Source organism: Trichechus manatus, unplaced genomic scaffold, assembly GCF_000243295.1.
Source record: "Trichechus manatus latirostris isolate Lorelei unplaced genomic scaffold, TriManLat1.0 scaffold00045, whole genome shotgun sequence".
Lineage (NCBI taxonomy): Eukaryota > Metazoa > Chordata > Mammalia > Sirenia > Trichechidae > Trichechus > Trichechus manatus.
In genome coordinates, this window is record NW_004443981.1 from 3,501,999 (window position 1) to 3,521,995 (window position 19,997).

General features: G+C 38.4%; 1 protein-coding gene across 6 annotated transcripts in view; it reads right to left on the reverse strand.

The window, feature by feature from the left end:
- RPS6KA5 (ribosomal protein S6 kinase A5) overlaps window positions 1-19,997 on the reverse strand; it is a 184,952-nt gene that overhangs the window by 8,550 nt on the left and 156,405 nt on the right. For 5 of the 6 annotated variants that reach the window (XR_002824163.1, XM_004376663.3, XM_023731700.1 and 2 more), the window contains 7 exons: window positions 19,400-19,561; window positions 18,073-18,198; window positions 17,532-17,665; window positions 16,728-16,821; window positions 12,722-12,892; window positions 9,470-9,661; window positions 1,518-1,677 (listed from right to left, as the gene is read on the reverse strand). Coding sequence is in view for 5 of the 6 variants with exons in the window: in XM_004376663.3 (XP_004376720.1) it covers window positions 1,518-1,677; window positions 9,470-9,661; window positions 12,722-12,892; window positions 16,728-16,821; window positions 17,532-17,665; window positions 18,073-18,198; window positions 19,400-19,561 (1,039 nt within the window). In the remaining variant the exon portion in view is untranslated. The remainder of the gene's footprint in view (window positions 1-1,517; window positions 1,678-9,469; window positions 9,662-12,721; window positions 12,893-16,727; window positions 16,822-17,531; window positions 17,666-18,072; window positions 18,199-19,399; window positions 19,562-19,997) is intronic. The other variant, XM_023731699.1, reaches the window with a different exon arrangement.

Here is a 19,997-nt window from a genome sequence, read left to right on the forward strand (position 1 = left end):
ACTGACTGTGCGTGTAGAAATTTTTGAAATGGTGTACCTTTGGCTATGTATATTTCCACCAAAAAAAAAAAAAAGGTTGAGAAGATAGAGGGTTGACATGTTGTGGGGTTGTTAACCAGTGTCATAAAACAATACGTGTACTACTGTTTCATGAGAAACTATTTGTTCTGTAAGCCTTCACCTGAGGTACAATGAAAAAAAAGAAGAGCATGTGTAAGGCATGGCATGTTTGTGGAATTCCAGAATTCTGCTGTGGCAGAGCTAGGGTGATAAGGAAGCAGAGGTAGGCAGGGGCCAAGTCATGAAGGGCTTTGGATTTTGAATGCTACACTAAGGAGTTTGGCCTGAAGCTAACAGAGATTCTCCAAAGGATTTTTTTTTTTAATTTCTGAAATTTTATTTTATTGTTGTACTTTAAGTGAAAGTTTACAATTCAAGTTAGTCTCTCATACAAAAATTTATACATACATTGTTATGTGACCCTAATCACTCTCCCTATACTGTGACAGCACCTTCCTCCTTTCTACGCAGGATTTCCCATGTCCATTCAACCAGCTCCTGACCCTCTCTGCCTTCTCATCTTACCTCCAGACAGGAGCTGCCTATTTAGTCTCATGTATCTACTTCAGCTAAGAAGCACACTCTTCACAAGTATTTTATGTCCCACAGTCCAGTCTAATCTTTGTCTGAAGAGTTGGCCTTGGGAATGATTTTAGTGCTAGCTTAACAGAGAGTCTTGGGGCCATGCTTTCTGGGGTTCCTCCAGTCTCAGTCAGACCATTAAGTCTGATCTTTTTGCTAGAATTTGAGTTCTGCACCCCACTTTTCTCCTGCTCCATCAGGGACTCTGTTGTGTTCCCTGTCACGGCAGTTATTGATGTAGCCAGGCACCATCCAGTTCTTCTGGACTCCAAAGGATTTTTAACAGTAAAGAGGCATGACCACATTTGGATATTGGAAAGGTCACTCTGCCCATCGAGTGTAGGAAGGACAGGTAAAGCCAGAAGAAGTGAGACAAGCTGAAAGGACTGCAGGATTTTAAGAGAGAAATGATGACAAGAACCAAGACAGCAGCCATGTGAATGGGGAGGAGGTGATAGGTAGAGGGATACTAAGGATGCCCAGTCTGCAGGACTTAGTGATGGTCAAGGAAGATGAGGAGAGTGCGGACATCTAGGATGACATCCAGGCTCTGTTTCAACATCCAGCTTCTTGGCTGTGCCAATGTCCAAATGAGGGGAAACAGGAGGAAGAACACGCTTGCGGGAAAGGACAGTAACAAAGTATAGGCTGGTTTTGGATGTGTTGGATTTGAGATGCCAGTGCTGTAAATGTAGATAAAATTAAGAAGGGAACATGTTCCAGTACGAAGAAAATAAGGCTGAAGGAAAAGTACCCTGGAAACCTTTCTGAGCACACATGAATTCCCTGGGTAATTAAGAAATACACGTGTACTGGGTGTGATTCCACTTCAATCACTACGTCATATAAAATGTAAAATGTCCTTGGAGTCTTACCTTGAATCAGATCTTTAGCCTCTTGGGACACATTCTTCCAAGCTTCTCCTTCAAAGGAGAAATCTCCCTTTTTAATTTTCTTCATGATTTCTACTGCGCTGGTACATGTCACACTTTTGTCATGAGACTGGAATGGGACCTGGCCTGACAGCATTGTGTACTGTCAGGAAAAAGAGTCACAACCAGAATGACTGCCAACTTCCAGAGTCACTCTAATAATCTTATTACAAATTTAGCTGGTATAATTTACCAAATGTTACAACCAGGATTATTGAGTTTAACAGATTATTTGACTTCTATTAATGAAGCAATCAACACATTTTAAAAACCAAACATAAACAAAGTGGCACAGCTGATTATGATATCAAGGTTTAAGAATATTTTTATAGCTATATGCGGAGCAAGAAGAACAAAAAAGATAATCTAGCTGCTTCAGAAAAAAATGACATAATATTAACAGAAAATTGAAAGGCAGTAAAACCCCTTACTAACAATTTTTTCTATCCGATTCCATACATCTTCTCCCCAGGACACATAACCATGGTTAAACACTCTAAAATTTTTACTTTATTTAAGCCTTCTTAATCTGTTTGTCATTATCCTCATTTTTATTTTATTTTTCTCAGAAGCCTGTGAGTGACATAATATAATCACCAGTCTACAGACCAGAAAACTGAGTATCAGTTCAAGTTAGTAACATGCCCAATATCCAGCCAGAAAGAGGTACTTACTAGTGGTGGTGCTGGTAGTAATAAAGAGCTAATATTTATCAACAGCTTACTTTGTGCTAGCTGTTTAAGCACTTTATGTATATTAATTGATTTAATCCTCCAAACAACCCCAGGAGGTAGGTACTATTATTACTTCCATTCTCCCAGAAAGAAACTTGGGACACAGAAAGGCTTGTTAATTGCTGCCTAAGCCTGGTGGTATAGTGGTCAAGTGCTATGGCTGCTAACCAAAAGGTCAGCAGTTCAAATCCACCAGGTGCTCCTTGGAAACTCTATGGGGCAGTTCTACTCTGTCCTACAGGGTCACTGTGAGTTGGAATAGACGCGACGCAGCAGTTTTTTGTTTTTTTTTTTTTAAGCTGTACTGCAGTGTGAGTCCAGTCTAAACTCTGTGTGTGCGACAGGAAACCAATGCTTGTTTCACTAACCCTTAGACAGAAAGTCGTGACGTTCCAGAAATTTAACAAGATCATCTTAATATTCATTCCCTGGTCGGTATGTCCACAACCTTTCTCACTTTGTTTTTTTAGGACTCTTTGTAGATGGTGAAGTACTCTGAGTCCTCCTGATATACCCTTACGCTTCTAAGGACACAGTTCTTTTATTTTCTTCTCCCTGCTCCTCTTTTCTTTTTCAGACTGATTTTTTAAAAATAAACTTTGATTCAGGTATAACATGCACATAGAAAAGTATCAAATAATGATTTATCACAAAGTAGACACATCTGTAACCCAGTATCCATAACAAACAGAACACTCCCAACATCCACAGTTCCTCCATGCCCCGGATGCTGCCTTTTTCCTGACTTCCAATACCACGGTTTTGCCTGTTGGTGAACTTTATATGAACGGAAGCTTACAGCATCTATTGTCTGGCTTCTCTTACTCAGTCAGTGTCGTTTGTGGGGTTCATCTTTGCTGCTGCAATGGCAGTTTTCCACTCTTGTCTATTATTGTATGGCACTGCACCATTTGTCTGCACCACAGCTTATTAGTCCGTTTGATCCAGACACCTCTGAAGCACCACTTCACATCCTCTTATCTCACCTGTTTCTGGGGCCCTGCTATCAAGAGCAGAATCTACTCTGAGAAGGATCCACCTTCTTCCCGAGGCCGACAGGGCCTCACCTCATGCCTGCCTCATGGCCACTCTGCAGGTGTCTTGCGACCTGCTCTCGGGTTCTCTGGCTGCCATGGAGGTGAGGGATATCCTGGGTGCCTTTTGCACCCACACATACATAAGCCAGGAGTGCAGGGGAACTGACTCTGGGCAAACCTCTTATAAAGGGAGCTAGGAGTCAGTGGCTAACTTCTTTCCCCTGATTCCCTCAGGCTAACCTGAGACTAGGAGGCCACACAAGCTGGTGGAAGATGGTCCTAGAGGATCTGGCAATCAGTGTACTTGGTAACTAGCTGGCCTGCTCAGTAATCCTCCCTCCATCCCTGCCTCCCTCTGCTGTTTCCCCCCCTCCTCTTTTCTCTGGTCAGACTGCAAAAGGGACCCTTCTGGATGGAAGGTGGAGTGTCAGAATAGTGAGTAATCTAACTTCAAAACCCCTTCCTTTTTTGGTCTGCTTTCTGGGCCACTGCTGACACCAACTATCTTAGCCTGGGTTCCCCAGAGTCTGAAGCAAAAGTTTATTTGCAATTACAAAATTAAGGAGCGCAATCCTTGAGAAGGGATGGAGGGAATGGGGAATGGCGTACATGCTAAGGAACTGCAGGATCTGGCTAAAATGTACCAACAGGGATCTGGGGACATGTGAGAGTGGACCTCGGGGTGTGGGTGGGGGTGGGGATGCGTAACATGAGGCCTGATGGGTAAGAAATCATTGTCATGGACTCGAAATTCAGCATTCCAGCAGGGACACCTGATGCCAATGCCAGGGGCTGCTGGGATGGCTCCTCACAGCTTGGACACAATGGCTTAGGGTAAATTAGTTGAGATGCTGGAACTTCCTTGGCATAGGATTGAGGAAGAAGTCAAAAGATTTAGAAAAGAGAGACTGTTAGAAGAGATGTACCACGTAAGACCCGAGAACTCACCACGTGCCACTGCTCTCTGGGAGGCCCAGGGCACACTCCCTTCACGGAGGCAGGAAGGGGCACCCTGGTGAGGGGAGGAATAGATCTCTCAGGAGTCCCATGATGGATGTTCACTGTGGCCAGGTGCTGGTGGAAGAGGATGTCATGGAACCAAGCTCTCCACCATCAATGAGATGATGGGATTAGGGCACAGCAGAGCCCAGCGGGCATCACTTAACTATCAGGGGCAATGCAGCAAGGCTGGGCCTTGACTTAGAGTGATCTGTGGCTATGGCTAACAGCTCATGGTGTTCACGGAGGCAAGAGAAAGGGACAGCTAACTAGTGTTGCTAGACTTGCATAATATTTCCCCTAATAAACAGAAGGGTGACATCTGCCACGGAAAAGGAAAATCAGCCTCCGACCCAGTTTCTAGATCTAAGTCAGTTCACAGACCCACCATTCTTGATAAATGGGAGGACAGGTCTCTGAAGAAAGGCCTTACAATGCTACAGCAAGTATATAAACGTTTCCCTAACCTTTCCACAAAGGAACCTGTGGCCATTTGCCAGGGTGTACTGGGGGAGGGGAAAGCCCTGGCTTAGTGAGACCTGTTCAAGGTCCAAGCACTGACACCAGGGGACCCAAAACACTCCCATGGTCCTCTAGTGGGAGTGGGACTTAATTACCCAGGTGGTAAATGGAGTTTTGGCTAAAGTCCATCTTGCAGTGGTCTAACTGGTCTGTAGACCCACCACGATGATATGATTGGGAAAGATATTCTTAGCACTGTCGCAGCCCTCACACTGATTCCCTCCCTGACTTGTGGAGTAAGAGTCATTATGGGACGCAGTGCCAAGTGGAAGCCCATGAAACTATTCCTGGCCAAGACTGTAAAACAGAAGACCTCATCTCAGATTCATGCCACAAGAGTTGAAGGATATAGAGGCAGTAGGTACCCTCCTACACTTGTCATATCCCCGTTCAATTCACCTGTTAGGCCTCTGCCAAAACCAGATGGATTGTGGTGAATGATGGAGGGCTACCACCACCCAATCAGCTGGAAGTCCCAAATGCAGCTGCCCTGCTGGATGTGGTACAAGTCAATATAGCTGCTGGCGCTGATAAGCACCTATTAATCTGGACAATGTATTCTTCTTGATTTCCATCAACAGGAAGGACCAAAGCAGGAAGTCTTTACATGGCAAGGACAGCATTCACGGTCTTGCCCAGGGCTATGTTAACTATTCTGCTCTGCATTATAATAGAGTCTGCAGGACCTTGATCATCTTGACAATCTGAAGAACACCATGCTGGTTCTCTATACTGATATCTTCATTAAATTAGACCTAGTGAGCAGGAACTGGCAGGTATCCTAGATACTCTACATGCCACATGTATGTCAGAGGGTGGGAGATAAACTGCACCCAGGTTCAGTGGACTATCATACTGGTAAAGTTTTCAGGGCTCCAGTGGTCAGGTGCATACTGAGACATTCCCCTCTAAAGACAAACACTGAGCCTGGTACCACTGAGGCAGAGGCACAGCACTTAGTGGGCCTCTTTGGATTTTGGAGGCAGCACAGGTCACACTTGATAATACTGCCCAACTCATTTACTGAGTGACTTGGAAGGCTATTGGTTTCATGTGACAAGAGTAGAGAGGGCTCTGCTGCAGATCCAAGCTGCCCTACAAGCTGTCCTGCTAGTTCGGCCAAAGGATGCAGTAGATCTGATTACATCAGACGTATCTGAAGGATAAGGATGCTGGGCTCAAGAAGTCTAACAGGAGAGCCGCAGAGCAGACTTGAAGAAAAACAGCTGTCCTTGGAGCACTGTCCTTGAGGACTGTGAGCACCTAAACAAGTGATACTAAGAGCAGTCCACCATAAGCTGGCATCAGCAGATCACTGATTCATAAATCAGGCAGGTGCAGCAATCCACTGTATGATGGGAATGGCACACTCAGAATCAACCCCAGGAGGTCCAGAAGGCAATCTGAACGGTAACTCTAGGTTGGGTGTACAGATGGTTACAGTATTATTCTCTCAAATTTTCTCTAGGTTCCAACATTTTCAAAATAAAAATCTGGGAAAAAAGTGAAAAACTACAGTCTCCAGAATAAAACGCTTGGAGAAAACATGTTTTAAATGGAATTACATGCCACTCCATGGGTATATGTCTTATTTTCTAGATAGTGTGTCAACTCTATTTTAATTCAAGTCCTGCATTTTTCAGACACGGAATGCATACCCGTGGAGTATAATGGGCAGGGATGGGGTGAGTGGGGGGGTGGGGGGTGGGGAAGAGGCATGAGACTGTGAGAAGGCGGGAATTTAAGGATTGTAATTCAAGGCACATGATACAACATGCTGCATCTTCCTGGAGTATTTACTTTTACTCAATGCGGACAATATATTTTCATATTAAAATATCCACATCCATATTTATTAGGTAAAACATGTAAAGAGCCACAAATCAATGTCATACTTACTATGGATAATTCAGGCTTTGTACCTAAATCCTCTGGAAATACGCATTCACTTAGGTGGAGAAATTTGGAATACGTTCTTTTTTGGGAGGGTAGTTTAGTGCGGTTGTTAATTTTGTTTTGTTTTTTAATCTGTAGCCATTTTATTATGTATCTCTAAAAGGCAAGGACTTTTATAAACCATTAACCACAACACCATTATCACATCTAAGAAATTAGCAATGATTCCTTAACATCATGCAATATCCGACCAATGTTCCAATTTCCCCAAGAGTGGTTATGCACCATATATATACTGTAATAATGTCTGTAAAAATCAGTTTGAATCAGAATTCAAACAGGATGCAAACAAATTGTCTCTTAAGTGTCTTTTAAACACTTCCCACACCATTTTGCCCTAAGAATTTATTTGCTGGAAAAATTGGGTTGTTTTTCCTTTAGAATTTCCTCACAGTCTGGATATTGCTGACTGAACTTCTGTGGCATCATTTAACCTGTTTTCTGTCCCCAGTTTTTCTAAAAACTCTGGCTGTTAGTTAGATCAAGAGGGAAGCACTGCTTCTAACCATGCCATTACACAGAGTTACTTCCCTAGATGTGGCATCTGTAGTTTCTAAAATACACGTCTGCAAGCCTAAGACTGCCTTGTAAAAACTTGAAGAGCGTGATGGTCATAATTGGCCTATATTTAAAGAGAGATCTCTTTCAAAATGAGTAATATTATATTACTACTAAAAATAAATGACTTTTTTATTTAGACTAACTATTTAGGACAGTGCTACTAATGAAAATGTCATCAACGTTAAGTCCTTAGAACGCTCCAACCTACAGAAGTCAGTTTTTTAAAAAAAATTTTTATTTAAAATGATATTATTCATAAATATGGAAGTTCAGTTTAAAAATTATATAAACCTTGACTTAAAGTTGCTGAAATGAAATCCATATGAAGCTTTAAAATAAAAGAAGTGCCATTCTGCAGGGACAACAGGCTTGCCCTTGGGGAGGTAGCCTGACACTGAAATAAATCCCAGATGGAATATGATTTAAGTATAACAATAAACAGAATAATTTTAGAACGAAATTTGGGAGCATATTTTTATAATCTTGGGTTGGGGGTAGGCCAGGTCCAGAAAGGAAAGAACTGACATATCTTATTACTACATTAAAACAAAACAAAACTTCTCCATTTAAACCTCTCTAAAAGCAAAAGCAAAACCCCATATAAGCAAAATTTTCGAACAAGTGACAAACCAGGAAAAACATTTATAATATCCCTGGCAAAGGATGAAAATAATGGAAACCCTGGTGGTGCAGTGGTTAAGAGCTACAGCTGTTAACCAAAAGGTCGGCAGTTTGAATCCACCAGGTGCTCCTTGGAAACTCTACGGGGCAGCTGTACTCTGTCCTATAGGGTCGCTATGAGTAAAATAATAGGACTTTAAAATTCATAAGAAAAAGAATAACAACCCTATAGGAAAATGGGCAAAGCTCACAAACAGCAATTCATGAAAGAGAGAATACAAATGTCCAAAAACATCTAACGATGTTCACCTTGAACATTCACCAAGGAAATGTATGCAAATTTTAACAGCAGTGGGATATAATTTTGGACCATCAACATAATCACTGAATAGTATCCAATGTATTTGCATATATTTGATGAAAACATGACCTGGTATAACATTCTAGAAGAAAATCTAGGTATATGTGTCAAGATAAAAGATGTGCATACCCTTCTCCTAGGGATCTATCTTAAAGAAATAATGAGACAAATGCAAACACATATATAAAAAATATTCAGTTGTGTAGTTTATAATTAGTGAAAAACAAAAAATAACAACAAAAAAAGAGCTAACTCCCCATTATTCAGAAAATGGTTAAATACCTGTACAGTATAATACCGTCTGTTTAAAAAACCCAAATACATATACGTGAGGAATAATCTGTAGGAAGATAAAAAGCATAGATACATATAGATGATGGGGAAGGGGAGGGAGTGAGCATGTGCACAAATACCATCTTAGTGTGGTTAAGACTATAAGTCTTTCTTAGATCTTTCTGTATTGTCTGAAATGTCTTCCCTAAGATCATGCATTACAAATTACATGCAGAAAAAGTAAAAGTATATTTTCAGAAAAAAATAAATAAACAAACATGTATCCTGGATTCTTCCAGATTAAATGTTCTGTTTTTGACCATGGCAGCCAGGGACATTTTGTGAAAAGCATGCTCACTATGATTTTTACCTCAATAAGTTATTATAAATATTTCTAATTTTCTCTATTAATTTGATGATTTACATTTTTAGCCAGAAACCTTCACAGAATAGTTTTTTAAAAATGTTTTTCTATTAATGAGTCACTTTACTATTTTCATGTTATACTCAGTATAATATGCACATCTTTTGAACATATACTATAGTTTCTCTTAAGAAAACAACATATAACTCTTTTATTTACATAAAATATAGCTGCCTTAAATATTGACAAAATAAACCAAAACAGAAATTCTTACATTTTCTCCAATGTAACTTTTAAGACAGGAAAATATTCTTCCATTAGGCCTTTAGTTGGCTGTACAGAAAAGAAATCAATCCACCAATTTTTTTATAGGTTTAAGGAAACCAGCATGGAGAGATAAGCACACAGGACAGCAAATAACAGCAAATAACTGACTAGGTTGAATGGCTCTGCTGAAAGGAACTCACCAGAATGACACCCAGGCTCCAGAGGTCACAGGACTCATCATAACCGCTGTGATTCAAGAGCTCGGGGGCAGCATAATGAAGGGTGAAGCATGGCGTCTTAAGAGGCTGGTTATCAGGTGGCTTTAAGTGTGCAAACCCAAAGTCAATGACTTTAATTTCCAAATTGTCGTTTTCATCAGTGAACAATAAATTCTGCAAGATACAAATACTTAAATTATGCTGCTCGTTAAAATGTCACAAAATCTGGTGATCCCATTTATGTAACATTATTTATCTGCAGACTGATATTTTGATTTACGCAGAGAAAGGTCTGATGGTGAGGATCTGGGAGGTGGATGTCTGTGTACTGTTGTTCTCTGTGTTAACTTTTTTTGTATTGCTCCAATGTTACAACGTCATAGGAAACATTTTTCAACTGCTCCATGCCTCATCTGATGTCAGACCCCTTTTTTATTTCCTAAATTTTATTTATTTTGTTGTTGAGAACATACACAGCAAAACATATCAATTCAACAGTTTTCACATACAATTTAGTGACACTGATTACATTCTTTGAGTTGTGCAACTATTCTCACTCTCCTTTTTTGAGTTGTTCCTCCTTCGTTAACACAAACTCACTGCCCTCTGAGGTTCCTAGCTAATCTTCTGAGTTGCTTGTTATCAGTTTGATCCCATATAGATAGTTCTTAAAAGAGCACAGTGCTCAAGGCAGACCTTTTTTACTAGTTAAGCTAAACTATTGTTCGGTTTTAAGACGACTTCAGGGGATAGTTTTGGTTTAAGGTTTAAAGATTCTCTCAGGGCAACAGTTTCAGCGGTTCACCCACCCTCCATGGCTCCAGAAAGTCAAGAGTCCATGAGAATTTGAAATTCTGTTCTGCATTTTCTGCTTTTAATGCCAGGCCCTTTGTCTATGCTTTTCCCTCTGCTTGAATTTGGTTTCTATTTCCCCAACCAACCTCCCTTCCAACTTGGCTCATGTACACCTACACCTTATTTAAAGATACTACTCTAAGCATCCCACCAAACTAATGTTAGATCTTCTTATATTTTCTCCTAGCACTATTTACTTTTCCTTTCTGGCACTTATCACTTTTGTTTCATTAGTTTAACACCTTCATCACCCATTAGACCCTAACTTCGTGAGGGCAGCGCTATGTTTACATTATTTATGACTGTATTCCCAAGGCCTGGCACAGAAACAGTCCTATAGTAGGTGCTTGGTAAATATTTGTTTATTAAATAAAGTAAAAAAATCATTACATAATATCTACTATAGTCTGTTAAAGAAGACATGGACATATGTACTACATTTCAGAAATATTTCCTCCAAAAGAGTTAACAATTAAACATTTTTTGACGCTTAAAGATATTACCCCTCAATTATTCAGAAAACATTATTATTTTGAATCATTCACCCACCCAAGCTTCTAGATTGCTAAGGCTTTATACTACACTTTTGTACTGACCACATGCTTAATAACTGCTAACTGTACTGATGAATGAGCAATTTTTATCTGAATTTCACCTAGAATTTAGGATTTTGTCTATGAGGAAATGAATACCACATAAATATCTACCAAAAGATACATGATCAAATCTTAAAATGCTACATCAGTGGGAAAGAGACTAAACTTTTCATTTGGGAATAATGTACTCTGCCATTTAAAAGTCAAAGTGAAAGCTATTTTATTATGAAAATGTTAATGCAAAGGTACATTTTCATTTCTCCAAATGAAGGTTTGATTTAGGACTAAAACTTATAGTAGAATGTTTTAAATAATGTGATGATTCTGCTTTACTTCAAATGATTATTTAGAAGAACAGCTTTCTCACAAATAAGAAGAATTAAGCTACATAATTGCCTTTTGGTTGGTAAAGTAGGAGCAGAAATGTAAATTTTGCTGGAGAGGCAGTTGTATCATTTGAAACTCATGAGATGACAGATGGCCAGTTATCAAAGACTAAAACATGTGAAAATGAATTCTGTACAGTCATGGGACAGATCTTTTCAATTAAAAAAATTACATGCTTCTTCCTCGTCTATCGAGAAAACATTTAAGTGGTGTGCTTTCACATTTAAAAATAGACAGCTAGTCTCCAATATACAGAGCACCACATTTTCAGTGGGCGTTAGGTAGGCGAGTGAGAACTCTGCTGGAGGAAGCAGAGGGGCAGCTATCAGAGCTGCAAGTTCATAAGACAATTCACTTTTGATTAGTTGCAAGTAATATGAACAACCATAATAGAAATTACATAGGCATAAGTTTAAATGCTTTAAAAGAATAAATCAATTATATTTAAATGCAAAGAATTCCATTTTTAAAACATCTTCTTCTAATAAGTCAAGATACTTAAATAACAGGCAAAAATGGTGCTTTAGAGAAAAGTCCTTTTGCGGTGTAGCACACAAGGAATAAACATCAAGTAAACCATCCTCTTAACTGTACTTGAAAATGTATTATAATCACATGGTAATTAAAATGAAGTTCTATTTTGGGGAGAAAATATGTATAATTTTGCATATAGTAAAGGATGATTCACTATTATCATTTTATAAATTGTTGGTTCCTGGTTTTTAATTTTCATTATTATTTGCTGGTTTTCTAAAAGGGAGAAATTTTTGCATTTTTGATACAAAAAAAGAGATCATTTTAGATTTAGAACCTTCTTTATTAACCTTTCAAAAGAAGAAAGATAAAAGAAGCTGCTACTTCTGCATGCTACACAGTTCAATACATATTAAAGTACATGTACATAGCAAAGCACATGTAAAGATGGCATAACTAATTAAACCAAGAAAATTCTTTATGTTTAAATATTTAGAATTATATGCATCCTTATTCATGAGCTAATCAATTTGATCAGAAATGTTAAAAATAAGATTTCAAAATATATCATTTTAAAAAATCCGCTAAAATGGTATATTGAGAAGGATTATTTTCTGCTACAAAAATTTCCATTACTATTTTTAGTCCACAACTGTTGCATAAAGTATTTCTTCCATAAAAGGCTCTCACAATTACAAATATAACCTCAAGATGATCAGCTGGCAAAAAAGAGACAAATTTATTTTAGACTGAAATAGAAAAAGAAAAAAGATACAAGAAACAAGATATTTGCAAGTATCTATATAGTAGGAAGCCCTAAAAGTGAAAAAACCAAAATAACAAAAAAACTTCACACATATTTCAGGAATATTTAATAATGATGCTAAGACTGGACTCTATAAGAGACAGTGTTATCTTATACCTCAGGTTTCAAATCTCTGTGCACCACACCTACATCATGCATGTGGCTTACAGCTGAGACAAGCTTCCGCATGATATAGCTGGCTTCGGTCTCACTGAAGTGTTTCTTTTTCTTAATGCGTTCAAACAGCTCTCCGCCGTTCAGAAGTTCCATTACTAAAAACGTGTGAAGCTAGAAAAAAAAAGAATAATGTGGAAGGCAATCCCGAAGAGCAGACATCTATTAACATAAACAACATTTCTCTATCAGAAAACGATTCTCTACCACCAGTAAGTTTAAATGAGCCCCTGTTAAAATAATCAAAAGCAATCCTTGTATTTTAGAGGAAAGAGCTGGAGGACGATGCGGCTGTTTTAGAATTCTATTTCGGTAATTGAAAATTTCAAGTACTGCAATGAAATCTTTATATATCTTTTCCTTGACTAATTCTTTCATTTTAGTTCCACTCCAACTCTCTGTATCAAATTTACACATCTTTCTTTTTCAAGTGTGACCTAGTGCTGACAATAATGTGAAATCGTCTGCTTTAATTAATACAGACGATTGTGACTAACTATGGGCAACTGGCCTTGGGAGGTCCATTTAATGGCAAATTTCCCTTTTAAAAAAGGTATTGTTTGATGACATTTTGAAACCTTTTGTTAGGGCTCAACAGATTAGTTTCAGGTTTCCTGTTAAATACTCATGGTAAATACCCATAATTCACTGTGATTATTATTATTATTTTTATAATTGCTTTTGATCTCAATGGCATTATCTAAGTTAGTTATTTTATAAGTTATATACTTATTATGCTTTGCATACATTTCCATAAAGAAAATAAACATAACAGCTATTGAATAGGAAAGGACTTATATCGACTCTAAAATTAACACAAATGGTTTAGAAAAAGATATCAAAACAATACTCAGATTTAAGTGCTATGCTTTACAGCACCAACGTTACTCAACAAAGTAAAATGCTTCCTTTGAACTAGCAAAAGCTGTACATGCTGGACAAATTATAAAGGGTGAACCCTTTTAATAAGAGAATTGCTCTCAGGCTACTGAAGATCGAGCTAATTTGAGTTTCTACATCAAATAAATACAAAAGGTCAGGGTTGAAGGTCTGCTACAGGCATTGGCCAGTGAGCTTTAAAAAAGTGGAGGGCAATATCTACAGTGGTTTAAAGTATAGGTTTTAGAGTCAAGGAGTTCCTGGGTGGTGTAAACGGTTTTAACACGCTCAGCTGTGAACTGAAAAGTTGGAGGTTCCAGTCCACCTAGAGGCACTTCAAAAGTAAGCCCGGGTGATCTACTTCCAAAAAATCAGCCACTGAAAACTCTGTGGAGCACAGTTCTACTCTGACACGCATGAAGTTGCCATGAGTCAGAAATGACCCAAGGGTAACTGGTTTCTTAGAGTCAAAACTGGAGTTGAATGCAAATTCTGCTACTTATGACCTTGAGGATGTTACTTTGCCTCTCTGAACTTTGGCATCCTCACCAATAAAATGTAGAGAACAATAAGAAAATGTATGTACGGTAGGCCAAATAATGGCCCCTCCAAGATATCCACATCCTAATTCCCAGACCTGTGAATGTTACCTTACATGGCAAAAGGGCCTTTGTAGATATGATTTATGGATCTTGAGATGGGAAGCGTGTCCTGGATTATCCAGGTGTGTCCTATGTAATCAGAAGGGTCTTATCAAAGGGAGGCGGGAGGATGAGAGTCAGTAGTAGGAGATGTGACTATGGAAGCCAGATGCTGGAGTGATATGTGGAAGGGTTCACAAGCCAAGAAATGCGGTGGCCTTTCGAAGCTAAAAAGGGCAAGTACGTGGATTCTCCCTTAGAGCCTCCAGAAGAAAGTAGTCCTGCTGAAACCTTGACTTTAGACCAGTAGGAATTCTGACTTCCAGATCTGTAAGAGAATAACTTTGTGCTGTTTTAAGCCATTAAATCTGGGTAACTTGCTACACCAGCAATAGGAAATTAATACGAGCATGTAAAGCTCAAATCTCGGTACCCAAAATGAACTGTACTACTGCATAGTCAAAAGCTAAAGATCTATCTTCAATCAATTTCACCCATTAGTTGAAGACTGCATGGATATGTGGATGATCTAAGCAACCGTGTCACCATTCCAAAAAAAAAAAAAAAAAAGAAAGAAAAAACAGCCCAAGGTGTATTTCAACAACTTCATATTAGAGTGATCATAATTTATACTAGAATGTACAGTATTACATCAGGAGACAATTTATATCCCAGTAACTCTTAAATATAAAAGTAGTTAATAATAATAATAAATCTAACCTGCGACACAAATAAAAAATTGGAGATGTAGTTCCTGAGACCTGACATCAGTCTGAAGGTTAGAGATCAAAGGTTGTCTTGGTATATAGCTAGGGGCACAGCTGCACAGAGCAGGATATCTAAGGTCACCCACCTATTCCTTGATTGTTAAGTGAATTTCCTCTATATTATCTTATCCAGTCTCTTCTTAAATACCTCCAGTGCATAGGGGACTCGACTCACTACCTCCACTATAGCTGAGTAGCTTGATGGGGTAGGAGATGGCAGAGGAGCAGGCAGAGCAGTCTCCCTACCCCCGAGCCCTTGCTTCAATAGGCATTCCTTTTCTGACTAAGAACCAAAGAGAAAGAGGATGATGTCATTTTTGGGTGCTCACTTTCCTGATGTGAAAACCAGACCATATTTTTATCTCCTTAAAGCAGTAGATATATATGAGTTGGAATCCACTTGACAGCAGTGGGTTTGGTTTTGTTTTCAAGGCAGTAGAACAATGGCATTAAGAGCTCGGGCTCCGAATTTATACTGCTTAGGTTCAGATCCCAGCATCACAATGTACAAGCTGGGAGACTGTTACTTCTGTGAGTTCCATTTTCTTACCTCATAGGGTTACTATGTTGTGTGCTGTCAAGCTGATTCTGACTCATAGTGACCCTACAGGACAGAGTAGAACTGTCCCATATGGTTTCCTAGGGTGTAATCTTTACGGGAACAGATCACCAGGTCTTTTCTCCTGTGGAGCAGCTGGTGGGTTTGAACTGCCAACTCTTCAGTTAGCAGCTGAGTGCTTTTAACCATTATGCCACCAGGGATCCTCAGGGTTACTACAGGGATTGAATAAGATAATACATGGAGAGTGTCTAGTATGGTACCTGGATCACCTAAGGTATGCAATAACAAATGGCAGCATTTATTGTAATCATGACGCTACTGCTGTTTCTACCTGGTTTCATCATGATAGATCATTCTTGGTCACAGTACTCTGGGACATTTCAATGTGGCAGAGAACCAGGCTGCAGCTATCCTAGGTCAAGTAGCACAATGAAGAGAGCCTAGAATTGAAGACTAGGTTCTCTCTATTAGATTTTTACCAGCTTGCCGTGTAACCTTGGACAAGTCTCATGACTCTTCTGAACCTCAATTTCTTCACTGGTAAAATCAGGGCAAACCATACCCAGGCTAGGTTTTAGCCCTTGTGCCTAGCATGTTGCCATGAGCAGGACTGTGTCATCTCATCGAGACTTGAGGGGGAAAAAGCTGTAATGGAGCATTTCTGCCATGGAAGGTGGCAGTGGGAGGGGCTGGGAAGGAGACAAGGACCTGACACAAAGGCATCCTCCCCACATCCAAAGTTTCATGCTTCTGTGCTAGGTTCCCGTGGGGGGCAGTGTGACCTGGCCTGTGGTCTGAGGAGAATTTGACACCTGGAACAAGAAGGTGAAAGATGAGTATTCTTGCCTTTCTGCTGCTTGTTGCTCTTTAGCTAGCAGGAATTAGGTCTAAGACTCTCAGTTCCATTCTAGGAAGAAAGTTGAAAGCTGAATGAATATTGATACTGGGTACTGAGAGGCATGCAGGGATTAAGCGATGGTAGGCAGCAGCTGATGTGGCAATAAGCACAGTGCTGTCAAGCGCTTGCCCCACTGTCCTTCTTCCACATCATATGGGAACCCTGTATGTGAATTAGGGCACACAGAATAAAAGTGTAATACCTGATCATGAAAAACTTCATGCAACTTCACTATATTGGGGTGTCCTTCACAGAGTTTCAGAGCTGTGATTTCTTTCTGAGTATTGGCTTCCATCCTGCAAGATGAAGTAGTTAGCCTCTACATATCTCTTCAAGTAAGTGTCTATGTCAGTATTGCCCCAAAGCTAATTCTGTTTTCATTTACAGTGCACTCAGAATATATGTGTCAAAATATCAGAATGCAGTTTCTATGAAAGTAATGAATCATTCTACCCACCAGAACAAGTAACACATTATTATGGAGAAAATTATTATATCTGAGTCAGAAAAGAGCTAGTCATACGAAGAAATGGATGTTCTACTTGCCCGACAATTTGGTAATAAGAATATACAATCATGGTGGTAATAATCAATTACAATTAAAAAAAATAAATAAATAAAACACAGAACTAGCTGGCTCTCAAAGTTACCAGGAGCTTGCTAAAAAATTTCAGAGAAAACTATTTCAAATATACAACTAACAGGCATGGCAACAGCTGCTGAAACCACTAAGCAAGTCTGATTAAACAACACTGCCACAATGAAGTTTTCTCCTAATAAACCCAAAAGCAGATCATGCCATGACTTAGGCCTAAAATGGGTTACTTTATCAGAAAACAACTATTACAGCTACGAGTATAATGGTCACCTGATGAGCCAAGTGGCTAAATTCATAGGTAAAAAGCTTTAACATATACTTTTGATTTCCTTTTAAATAAATATTTTCATTTACAAAATTCATTGACTAGCATGAATACACAAGAAAGACCACCAAAAATAGTCACACCTTTTGCTGATTATTTTGACTGCAAATGCTTGGTTACTTTTTTTGTGTATGCACTTTCGACAGATTGAAAAACTTCCTTCTCCTAATGGTTTGTCCTTCAGATCCAGATCATAGTGTTGATAGAATGGAGAGTCCTGTTAAGAAACCACATTACTTAGGAAAATATAAAATTGTATAGTCATCGAAAATTATCAATATTAGTAAATATGAATTGAATAAATTTAGAATACTCTAAAATTCATCTTTTGAATAAATTTATAATACTCCAAAATTTATCTTCTTTTGGCTCATCTGAATTTTCACCTATATCATTTATTAAACATATGAAGTTTCATATCTCTGTAAAAAGGAGCTCATGCAAATCATGTTGGTAATACTCCAGGGCAAACATTGCTATTTCCATATATTCATTTTTTAAACTGCACTTTAGTTGAATGGTTAAGTCTATTAAGTTTACCTCTACAGACCTGAGGATGTTAATTAGTGTTGGCATTTAAACACTCATGTAAACTATGTCATTAAAGGAACCACATCTGTATACCTTCATCATGGCACTCCGGGCAACATTTGTCACTCCAGGACGTTCAACTCCCATGTCAAACTGAAGCGGATCTATGATGGCTGCATTACGCTTGAAGAGAATAGAAGGGGCGACAAAAGAATAGCCCTAAAAAAGAAAAAGAAAAGTAGAGAAGAAAGACTTGACATCTCCCAGTTCAGCACAGACTAGACAGTGATGATATTCTTTTTCCCTTACATCAAGAAAAAAGAATGAAAACACTGGAATATTTGTTGAGATCAATCTAATTTAATTGTATTTGCAATTTAAAATGCAGGGTCATTTGAAATCAATAGAAAATATTTTTCAGAAGGAGATAATGCCATCTGCTGGCAGAATCAAACCAATTAAAAAATGAAAGGCAGAAAAATACTTCCTCCCCACTCCACCCCCAAAATCTGACTCATAGCTGTATTCTTTAGCACTGCTGATAAAAATTCGCTTATAAACACAGCTATCTTCTCAAAAAAGATATGGCTAAGTTATTAAATAAAATGGTCCAGTGCAACTAGTTTTCAAACTAGAAAAATAGCAAGTTTCATTACAATTAGTTTTTAATTCAGCAATTATTTGACTCTTATTTTACCTTTGCAGAATTAAATTTAAAATTGAGGTTTATAAAAGAAATAACATCTACTGGTGGAATGATGTGCTGAACCAAGAGCGGTATAATGATGGATCAGTTCAAGCTACAACATTCACTAGTTCATTCAACAAACATTTCTCTAATATCTACTATGAGCCTGGCCCTGTGCCAGACATCGGTGAAACAGAATGTGGCCAGATAAGATCATTCTACAGATACACTTAAAAGAATCAAAGAAGTGAAGGCATGATGCCATTTGATGGAATATTTTATCTTAAATGGAGATAAAATAGGGCATCCTGATAAGAAATCCTTTCCTAAAAATAAAATCCTTTCTAATTTTTTTTTTAATAGCTGGAAAGCAGTTAAGATTATATACTGAAGATAAAGAATCAGATAACACTTTATTAACTAAAGAACATTTTATATGAACACAGGTAAAATAAATAAGTACTGAATTTTCCAAAAAAGCCTGAAAAATTAAAACTTGTGGTACAAAATCAACACTTATTTAAATAAACAATAAACCATAAACAATATTTGCTATTTAGCAAATCATAAGCTTCAGTAACAATTTGCAATATCTTTGTATTTAATAATTGTGAAAAGATTAAAGAACTCTTTTCTTATATGCTGCCAAAAAACAATTTCAATAGAGGAAAAGTAATCCTTTCTTTCAAAGCACATATGGCCAATGTATGCACGCACACTCTCGGAGATTACCTGAAACAGCCTCTCAGAGCTCTGGGGCAGGGCTGCGGGAGAATAGGTGGGATCCATTTCTGTGAACTCTTCTGCAAAGTTACTCACATCTAATTCATCTCGAATGACTGGCTTAAATGGTGCGGGCACTTTTTTGGCAGCTAAATCATCCCAATTTATTTTCTAAAAGAGAGGAAAAAAAATTGGTACAAAGTAGAAATTAACAAAGTGGACTCATATTTCCTAAAAATAACAACTATAATTTAGGATTTTAATTGATTAGTAGGAAGAGCGGCTAAAAATAGGGCACACATTTCAAACCAATGATTGTTGTTAGGTGCCGTCGAGTCAGTTCCAATTCACAGAAACCCCATATTCAACAGGTCTTGCACCATCCTCACAATCATTGCTATGTCTGAGTCTACTGTTGCAGTCACTGTGTCAATCCATCTCATTGAGGATCTTCCTCTTATTTTTTTTTTTAATTGTACTTTAGGGAAAGGTTTACAGAACAAATAGTTTCTCATTAAACAGTCAGCAGACATATTGTTTTGTGACACTGTTTAACAACCCCATTGCATGTCAACCCTCTCACTTCTTGACTTTTTTTTTTTTTTTT